The 10,606-nt window shown below is 39.6% G+C and overlaps 1 protein-coding gene across 1 annotated transcript; it reads left to right on the top strand.

The window, feature by feature from the left end:
- Positions 1-6,224: 6,224 nt before the first annotated feature.
- htr1b (5-hydroxytryptamine (serotonin) receptor 1B) lies at positions 6,225-8,751 on the top strand. Its single transcript, XM_038729939.1, has one exon. The coding sequence runs from the start codon at positions 6,622-6,624 to the stop codon at positions 7,753-7,755; it is 1,134 nt and encodes a 377-aa protein (XP_038585867.1). The 5' UTR covers positions 6,225-6,621; the 3' UTR covers positions 7,756-8,751.
- Positions 8,752-10,606: the final 1,855 nt, after the last annotated feature.

Consider the following 10,606-nt stretch of genomic DNA (forward strand, 5'->3'; position numbering starts at 1 on the left):
AGCATAAACATTTCACTTAGTACAGAAGTGTTAACAGTAAATTGTGTTGACTATAGAAAGTAAAACTAGTAGTTTAATATTGGATTATCATCATAATGCATTCATATGCAAGCAGTGTTTTAAAAGACTGCCCCATCCATCATTGCACTCCAATAACATTGTCACACTAAAAAAAAGGATCAAAATCAATGCAGCAGAAAGAGATATCACCTACATTACCCACGATGCAACCTGACTGCTAACATTTTGGTCAGAGATTTGGGTGTGTTATGCTAGTAGCGGCTAGCCCCTATGCCGCTAGCCTAAAGCAGAGATGAGATTTATTGAGTCACTTCTTTCTAATTCAACACCATCCAGATTTTTTCCATTTTCAAACTTGCATGCTTCACCCCCAACGGACGCTACCTCAACTGACATCCGTGAAGTGAAAAAAAGCTGTGTTTTAATATGCTGCCTTCAAATGCACGAAACTGATGTTTATACAAACTCAATGCGCCCTTGCTGTTGTTGTGAATGCAGACTTCCTGCAGCTGCACAGCCCGTACACATACACTTTTAGAATCCAGGTTCCAAACATGGCTGACCTAGCTGCTCAGCTTGGTCATTTCTCCCATGTCCCATCTCATGAACACTTGGATAAAAAGGAGTTTTGGGTAGGTGGAGAGGGAGAGGGCTTAATCTCATAACAACAAGGGATCTGCCCTGATTTGGGTTTGCCCTATTTGGTCCCAGTCTCTTGAGCTGTCAGTTATCAAGGATAGAAATAGATGACCACAATAACTAAAAGGTTACCTCAAAAAATGTGTTAAAAGTGCTTTTGATGAACTACAGTCAGCGTAAATAAGTGTCTGAATGTTAGTAGAAACGCAGTCTACTCTCAACTTCTTGCTAAAGTAACTTTTTGGTTTGTTACTGTCACTTCAAAACTGTCAATCATTGATATGAACAAATGGTCAAATGATGATGTGTGATGTGAAATATGTCAATAAGAATGACAAACATAGAGACTTATCACCTGATCCTGCAGTTCCATTAGCACTATGGTGCATTTTAGGGTGTTTCAGCTCAGTGTTTTGATTTTACGGCCAGCAACTTCCCTGTTTTGGTTCATTCTCCCTGCACTCATCAGCATACTTTATGTCTGTTTTCAGTAAAAAGAAAACTATATTAAATCCACTGTACGCCACATGCCCAGCACCAAATGTCAAATACACAAAGCCAGCGACTATAGCTAGTGAACATAGTTCACATAGGGGTGTTTAGCGGCTAAAAATTCAAGTATCTCACTCTGGATTGGTGGAGACCAAAACAGAGCTAAGAGGACAATGAATATTAACTCAAATTCTCCAGCTGGACAGAAACACAAGGTCAAATAAAAGCTAATATTAGTCAGTTCTTGTTTTAGAGAAATCCTGGGTGAATGTGTCAAACTGGAACACAGCGTAAGCTTCTTTACAGCACATCTTGTACTGCAGAACTACTACAGCTGATATTCCAAGCCAATTATTATCCCATGGAAGTTTCTTGGCAAGAATCTGAACCATTTACTAATCAACCTACTCAGGTTTTGTCACAACACAGTTTCCCAAATACATATTTTAACAATGACGAACTCATACTAGAATCTACTTCCTTTCCCTGCCATTGTTCCTACATCGAGTACTTAAGATAAAAACTGTACAGAGACAACTGAATTATAGTTTTGTTTAATGATTAATAATTGAAATCAGCTCAAGAGGATGCATTAAAATGCAAGTTACCTCTTGAAACTCTAATTGTCATTTCTAATTTATGTTATCTTTCTATGAGCAGAAGATTTCAGTCCAAGATTTTATTGTGAAACAAAAATTCTTTTTTCGCTACAGTATCTGGGGTGGTCTTTGGGTATCCATTTATTTCAATATTCATGTAACATTCCTCACATTGTAAAGAGAATGTTTTTTAAAGAAATCCTGTGCTTGTATGTGGTATAATGTATCGACTTTAAGGCTTGTTGGACACCTTATTACCTGACTAAAAATAGGACATTCAGGGCCACTGTGAGGTTGGATGTAGCCAGATACTGTGCTGCAATGTGTTTAGAGATGAGGGGAGATAACAGAAACAGAGTCCCAGAAATTGCCCCGTGCTGCTGCTGATGCCACTGAACTGGGTCACTCACACTGAAGCCTTTTCACACAGAAAACTACAACTAGGAAACAGAACCAAGTGTCACATTAGGATAACATCAATGGGTTCAGCATTTCACAAAATATGAAATAAGTGTTCTGTGTTTTTTCCTCCAATTGTGCCACGCTCTTCCAACTTCCAAAAGCTGGATCTAGTGCAGGATGGATGATATGTTGATCCAAGCTCACCTCAGACCACAGCTGTGTGATTTTGCATGTTTGTGAGTGAAAGAGAGGATGTGAAGAGAACAGAAAAGAGCATGTGTTTTTGTGTAAACAGTGGTAATGGTGGCTGCGTTGTGCCCAGTGCCTGTGCATTAGCAGTGCCAGACAGCCATGGTCAGTCAAGGGGTGCAATCATGAACTCGCAGGAGGGTCTGTTTCGCCGAGCCCTGCCTAACGATACTCTCTGCTGAGCTCGGATACAGAGGAATTACTCTCGTTTGTCACTGTCTGCAGGGGATTCAAGTGTAAAGCACCAGTCACAGAAATCACTGAGGATATAGGACTTTACCGACATATATGTTGACTTCACGGATAAGTGAATAATTCAGATATCCAACGGGAGCAAAATATACAGTATAACTAAGTTATATAAAAAGGTTAACAACATCTTTCTGCAACAGATGCAGTCTCACCAGAATCAAAAATGAAAAACTCATTACTAATGTAATTTTCCAAGGTGTCAAACGTATTAATCTATGCCTTATGGATTATTTTATTGTTTGAGTCAATAAAAAATGCTTCAAAACATTCTGACCTGAAATCTCTTGCTCATTAAGATGTGAAAACAGAATTTTCTGGAATATACCTTAACCTCAGTGCATGGACTCAAGTGTTTGAGCATCTGTTTTCATTGAAAAAAACTTTAATACTGTTCTTTTTAGGGGAACTGTGACTCCATGAACCCTGTGTGGAAACACTCAGCCCAGTAGCACATCTTTGAGAGACTTTGATGCTCTGCTCTATTTTTCCTACCATAGATTATTTGTTAAATCTCCACAGAGTTTAAACTACACAGAGTTTAGATGAATGCATCGTTAATTTGCACCTTAGTGAGATACCCTCATGCTACATCAAACTCTAAATGACGTTCAACTGTTTGACACAAATGCTCTTGGTAGTGTTTTAATCAGCTTGTCTGAATTTATTCATGAACATCACAAAGGTCAATTTAACTGATGACCAGAAACAGGACTGTAGCTATTATTAAGGACGCTGAGATAATATCCTCAGTATTTTTTTAATATGAATTTGAAGATTTTACAACATGTGTAAAAAACACTCTCTAGCACAAAAAAAACACTCTCTAGCACACTCTAAATATTTAAAATTGATTACTTTTAGGCTGAAAAAATAAGATTCACCATTTTCTTATAAGAGGAAGTGGGATTAAAACAGACTCATGCAGAAATCTACATTGACCTATCCCCATACAGAAAATCACAGCTTTTATGATAGACACCATTAATGAAGGTGGTAAACTACTGAACTAATGAAAAGTTAAAAAGCTTAGTTTTCAAATAAAAAAGTTTTTCAAATAAAGTCAAATGCACCATATACTTGTCATCATATTAACATGAGTGTGTATGGAAGGAGTGGCGTTACATCCAGAATACAAGTGAGGGAAAAAAGTAGGAGCTGTCCGTGTGCTGCAGAAAAGTCCCTAACAGTCAACTAAACAAAACTAATAATATCACTTTACAACCTAAAAATGGGATTTCACAACTAAGAGGTCAACTCCTACAACTCATAAACAAGTATGTGTGATGTATTTTCTAGAATATTGCGTTACAACAACAAAACTATAAAGTTCAGCTGTTAACAAAGCCAGCTGAGCACAGGTGAAGAAAGTCAAGTGTAATTCTGAAGAATATTGGGCGCCTTGTAACTGACAAGTCACTTTCAATTTAAAGTTTCTGAAGAGAAAATTAATAAAAGTGGAAGGGGAGATATGATTGCTACAGCCGCTTGGGATGAGAAAAGAATATATAAGAGCAGATTCATTAGTCGGAGTCATTACAGTGCCTCAGTTTGGAAAATGGACATTGTCCTGGTGTGTACGTGCTCGTGTATATTTCCTGACCAGACTAGGACTTTTTTTTCAGAAATCTAATCAGGCTCTTGAATAGATTATTGGCCCTTGCAGCTTCCGTGAAGGCAATGAGTGAACTAGAGAAATGACATCATACAGTGAGTGAAGGAGAGCGAGAGGTGCACAGCACCGTGTGTGACTGGCACTGACCCAATGTCAATATCAATGACGGCTGTTTCCTCACATCAGAAGTGCCAGAAATGGCAGGATTCAATGGGTGTGAACTCGGCTACACTGTTAGGGTGTGATGCATGTTGGTGCCACTTTCTAATGAGGCATCCATTATAGAAGTTTTGTTGTATCATGGCTTTTGTAATAATTTACAAATCCTCTATAGTGCACGTATAAACCATTAATAAGCACAGCTTTTGAGTTGCCAGGTTGTTGCTGGTGTTTATCCTCATCTTTTTAGCTTTTAGTCCTTTTGCAGACCCTCCCAATGTTCAATCTGATCTTCTGTAAATGTACTGCAAAGCATGTGCACCAGAATTATGTCTTACATATTGCAACCTATTGACATTTGCAGCTGCAGACTTGAATTATTATAAGAACCTTTTATCAGTGACTTGTTAGCATTTACAATTGCATATTGTCGTGGAAATTGTATTGCTGGTGAGGGATTGAGCAAATGATTGAGTTATTGTCTTTTACGAATTTATTAATAAAAGAGAATAAACACAGAAATACTACAACACAAATCAGTTGGACCAGAGGTGGCCGCCCACCCTGAGCCATGGTTCTGCTCGAGGTTTCTGCCTCTTAAAAGCCTAGTGCTTGCTCTTGGTGGGAATTGTTGGGCTTCTGTAAATAACATCACAGAGTATGGTCCTGCTCTTTTATGAAAAGCGCTGTGAGATAACTGCTGTTGTGATTTGGCGCTATATAAATAAAATTGAATTGAAATGAATATATAATGCCTCAAGGCCAGAATTTTCACCATCATGAGCTTTCCGTCCAGAGCCACAATATAGAAAAACATCTCTTATCCTTTCCTAAGTTTCAGGTAGCCAAAGCCAAGCAGTGGTGTATAGTAACATACTGTAGCTACTTAAGTACACAAGGCATTTGTACCGAACTTGAGTATTTTCTTTTCATGCCACTTTCTACTTCTAAACCACCACATCTCCAAAGGGGTGTGGTGGAGTGGTACTTTATCTGACAGCTTCAGTTACTAGTTACTTTAAAAACTAAACTTTTCATGCACAAAATGTATGAAGAGTTTAAAAAATAAGATGCTTTGATATAAATTAAATTACTTAACAGATTGTAGAAGTCCAGCTAGCAGAAGAAGTGTGACAATAGTAATAACATAAAATATGTTGACATAGGAGACATAAACGGTTGATAAATACTGTACATTAATGAACACTTAAAATAGCATACAACTACGTTAAAGTCTGTTGTAATCATTTATTAAATTTATAAATGCTAGACAGGGGACTTAAAGTGAAGTTTTATCAAAATGCTGATTTTGGGTTTGTTATCCTTTATTTAATGCCTTGTTAACATTTAGAACTGCAGATTTGAGGGCTTATTAAAAAGGTAGAAATTTTTCACCACATGGCAACCAAGAGATGTTCTTCCCAATGGTTTATAATGGACCTATAAAGATTTGGAATTATTAATAAAGCCATTTGTTATAAGTTTTAAACCATTTTATAAATGGTTACTTACTATAATGTGGAACCAGTAGGATAGGCTAATATGAGTGACAGCCGCAGATTTTGCATTCTGTGATATCAAAAAAGAAGGCGTATTTTCCGGTTCAAATCACAATCTTTAAGGTGCATAATATGTGACAAATGAGAAACACTGGGCACTATGACCCAGCAGATGGCCCACTCTTCATCGGGAGAGAGAAAAAACAAGGCAGTGATCTGTGGTGCTTGTTTGATGTCAGAGTCAGTATAAAACGGAGACTTTGGGTTGGCTCACCATTCAACCACAGGGGGCCCCGAGGAGACACAGCTCTAGAGAACTTCTGCCCTACATGCGGATTATCTGTGACATCCTCCCAGATGTTGGGACATCAGGACGCACTGCTCGTCATTTACGCACAAGCTCTTTTCTCTCTTATATGTTGTTTACAGTTAAGAGGTTTTTTTTTATGGCTGCAAAACGGAAAAGTTTGAACAGCGGGGAATGGATATTTGCGTCCACAATTTGGTATCGGCATATTACAACCTGATTTAACAGAAGAACATGAAGAAGGAAGGAGGGCTTCTGTTTCAGACTAATAATGACATTTATTTCACCGGATGGCACGGCTAAAGTGACGTCCATCAAGATAAGAGGGCACCTTAAATGTCAGACATCTCAAAGGGTGACATAAAATATGACAAAAAGTGACTAAAAGTTATGGAGCGCTCCGGTCAAGTCGAGCCAACTCAGCCGTTGAACACCACTAACGACAGTTTCATTACAGATTCACCCACTGTGGATGTCAGCGCAGAGAGTCTCGCCTATCAAATCAGTCTGGCGGCGATTCTCTCCCTGATCACACTCGCCACCACTCTATCCAACGCGTTCGTCATCGCAACAATCTCCCAGTCGAAGAAACTGCAAACTCCTGCGAACTTTCTGATCGCCTCACTGGCCGTCACCGACCTGCTGGTGTCCATTCTGGTGATGCCCATTTGCGTCCTGTACACGGTCATCCACATCTGGACGCTGGGGCAAATCGTTTGCGACATCTGGCTCTCCTCGGACATCACGTGTTGCACGGCGTCTATCCTCCACCTGTGCGTAATCGCTTTGGATAGGTACTGGGCCATTACTGACGCGGTGGAGTACTCCAAAAAGCGCACGCCAGGGCGCGCGGCCGGGATGGTGGCCACAGCCTGGGTGATCGCCATCTCCATCTCTCTGCCGCCTCTCTTCTGGAGGCAGGTGAAGGCGGAGGAGCTGACCAGCTGCAGCGTCAACACGGATCATATTTTCTACACCATCTACTCCACCTTTGGGGCTTTCTACATCCCCACCTTGCTGCTTATTGTCCTCTATGGACGGATATACGTAGAGGCTCGGAAACGGATCCTGAAGCAGTCTCCCAAGAAGGTGGGGAAGAGACTCACCTCGGCGCACCTGGTCACCAACTCCCCTGGATCAGTGGCGTCCACAACCTCTCTGCAGTGCGGGAGACACGACACCCAGTCTAGCGACACCGGGTCTTCAACAAGCGAGAACCAGGTGAAAGTAACCGTGTCCGACGCACTTTTGGAGAAAAAGCGTATTTCTGCAGCCAGAGAGAGAAAAGCGACAAAGACTTTGGGGATAATCCTCGGCGCTTATATTGTCTGCTGGCTGCCGTATTTCATTTACACACTGGTGGTGGCCACGTGTGACACATGTTTTAGCCCCGAGTTGTTTGACTTTTTCAACTGGTTGGGATATCTGAACTCCCTAATCAACCCGATCATATACACCATGTCCAACGAGGACTTCAAGAAAGCTTTCCATAAACTTGTGCGCTTCCGATGCTGCAGGTCGTGAACGAATGTTCCTTCCCTCACCAGTGATATTTATGTATGTATTTATTTTGGGATTTCAAGTTATAAAAATGTACGAGGATATAGAATAATAGGAATGGCATAAATAACACACATTCTGGGACTTGTAGACATTATATGTGGTGCATGCAAAAGAAAATAACATCCATCCAAAGTCATTCGGTCCAGATTGCCAGTTGTGGAGTGAAATTGTTCAACATCATTTCCACCAATTTAAAGTTCTGACCACTGCTGCAAAATTAATTTTAAAGCTTGTTTTAATTTAAAAAAAGATTTAATATTGGATATAAAGCAAAATTACTTGTGAAGATAGTGGACAAAACCAACTTACTATCACCACATAAAATCTTAAACTTGTCATGTAAGCCTCTTGATGGGCAAATGATTTGTTGTAGGAGATATTCAGTGATAGGTTGTTACTATTCTGTATGGATTCCTCTTTGGATCGTTTGTCAGTGCCAGTAAACAGCAGAGATCATAAACATCTGACATTATAAGTCAAACATATTTCATCTGGCTACCCAGGAGCCTTTTGCATCATGTGTACAAATATTGTATTTTTATTTCTAAAACTCAGAGATTACAATATGTCTGTATATTCTGAGAAATGATAACAGTGGTATATGTTTTATTATGTCCATGGACTGCTTGTTGCTACAATGTGTGGTGATCTTTTTTTTAATTTAGAAAGATACATTAAAAAAATAAAAATTATTCATCAGTGTCAAACAAATAAACTGTAGCTGATATTTGATATTTACCCGGCAGAGCTGAAAGTTGATCATAAATTCAATTTTGCAGAACAGGCACCACCTTGTTTTACTCTGTGTGTATGTGTGGAGGGGGTCTGTTTGCTGTTTGCGTCTGGCCTGTGGATATATAAAAATAAGGCTGAGGATTTGTCAGCATTATGTGAAGTGAAGGTATGTTGTTCTAGGAATGTATCTGTTCACATTCAGAGACGCTGTGCAATAAAGGCTTTAAAGTATTTGTTTGTCACAAATTGTTTTGCAAGTGAGAGTTTTAATGCACTTCAAAACCTCTTACAAATCAACAGTAAATCCTTTTACACGTTGAAAGCAGCACATATATTCTCACAGACGACACGTCCTTTTATCACTGTTGTAAATTGTTACCTTGGAATGTAATGAGAGATCAGCGTAATGGCTCCAGCGTATTACGACGCTGTCAAAATGAAATCCAACAATCTCTTGAGGCAATCACAAATTTTGCAGAGCATCAAACAATATGGATCAATTTAGACGAATGTGCGTCATTCTGCATCAGTTCCTCCTGACGTTTCTCTCTTGTGACATCAGGGTGAGATTCTGTTGTGGCTGAGATTCCCACCAAGGTATGAACTCTCCACTATCTTCCTGCCCCTTTCTGTCTCTCTGCCACCTTCCTGCAGGCAGAGGAGGGCAAGATCTGTGTAGTGAACGGCTGTCACAGTTCACTAGGTCGTGGGGGGTGGTGGTGGGGGTGTCAGTGGGTGATTCTAGTATAGGCCTACTTCATGCACGCACACACAGACACACAGCAAGGACCACTAATGTTATCAACACACATGCAAAAACACACAAACGCCCTTTGGCTTTCCATATATACATTTTCAAATGGCTTCCACATGGCATCATGCATGAAAGATGACTGCACCTGAGCAGTCAGACATCCAAAACACAGCATTTCCAGGATTTTCCGTGGCAGCTACAGTGTCTTGAAACACACTGAGACACGTTAATTATCAGCCCAAAGAAAGGTTTATTTTTGAAAAAGTCTTGGTATAGACTCATAAGAAACATTTTTCCTCAATCACACCACACAATAAGAAAACAATATAAAAGTATTAAAACACTTAAAATTACAGTCAACTGTCAAAGGCTCACAAGACAAAACTAAATCAACAAATTCAAGGTTTGTACCCGATTTATAGCTGTGGTTGACCCTCATAAGAAGTAACTTTTTTTTTCTCCACTCAAACAAGGTAGAGAGGGTGCACATCCAGGTGCAAGACAAAAGGAACCTGAGAGGTGTTCTGCACACTGAAAGTTTCACACTCCCAAAATTTTAATGTAATGTTTTGACCTACAAACGTCACAAACATCCATGTGAAAATAAACCAGACTCAAAGGCTTGTAATACATAATGTACTAGAGAATAGACATTTTAAAATGTACAATTGTGGGAGCTTGAATATTTTATTCCATGTATTTACACATACAGAATAGCACAGGGGATCATGGTGTAGATGTCACACAGTCTCCCTGAATGCATGCAGAGGATGATAGAGAGCAGAGTTCATCCATGATGGACCAGATAAATATTTCATGCTGAGAGATTGTTGATGTTTAACAAACAGGGTTTATGATTTTGTGTATCTGAAGTAGAATTGCATGGGTCATGTAGGTAACACTGCTGTACCTCTAGATGCAGAGCAGTACACATTATCATTTTGTTGACACAGGATAATTGCATCGTGCAAACAAATATAAATAAATATACAACCTATTTTTTTCCCTATTAACTTAATTTGTGGCTTTGCTGGTTTGCCACAGGTCTGCTGTGGAGTGAAGGACGTTGCTGATGTAACAGCTAGTGAGGCTGAACACATGGATAATGAACCTACAAAATATTCTTCTGATGAATGTAGTTTGGGTTAACAGTTTTATTGTTTCATCTTTTCTGGTCAAAGACGGTTCACCCAATTCATCGCCTGAATAATGGAGGCACAAGGGACCATCTGCTATTAATAAATTATCTTACCAAGGTGATAACAATTGACCTCGACAGGAAGGAAAACAAGTCATCTATAAGGCAACACGGGAAGGCAAGGA

This window comes from Micropterus salmoides, unplaced genomic scaffold (assembly GCF_014851395.1).
Source record: "Micropterus salmoides isolate LMB-PRFRI ecotype aquatic unplaced genomic scaffold, ASM1485139v1 Ms_hic_scaffold_19, whole genome shotgun sequence".
Taxonomy (NCBI): Eukaryota; Metazoa; Chordata; class Actinopteri; order Centrarchiformes; family Centrarchidae; genus Micropterus; species Micropterus salmoides.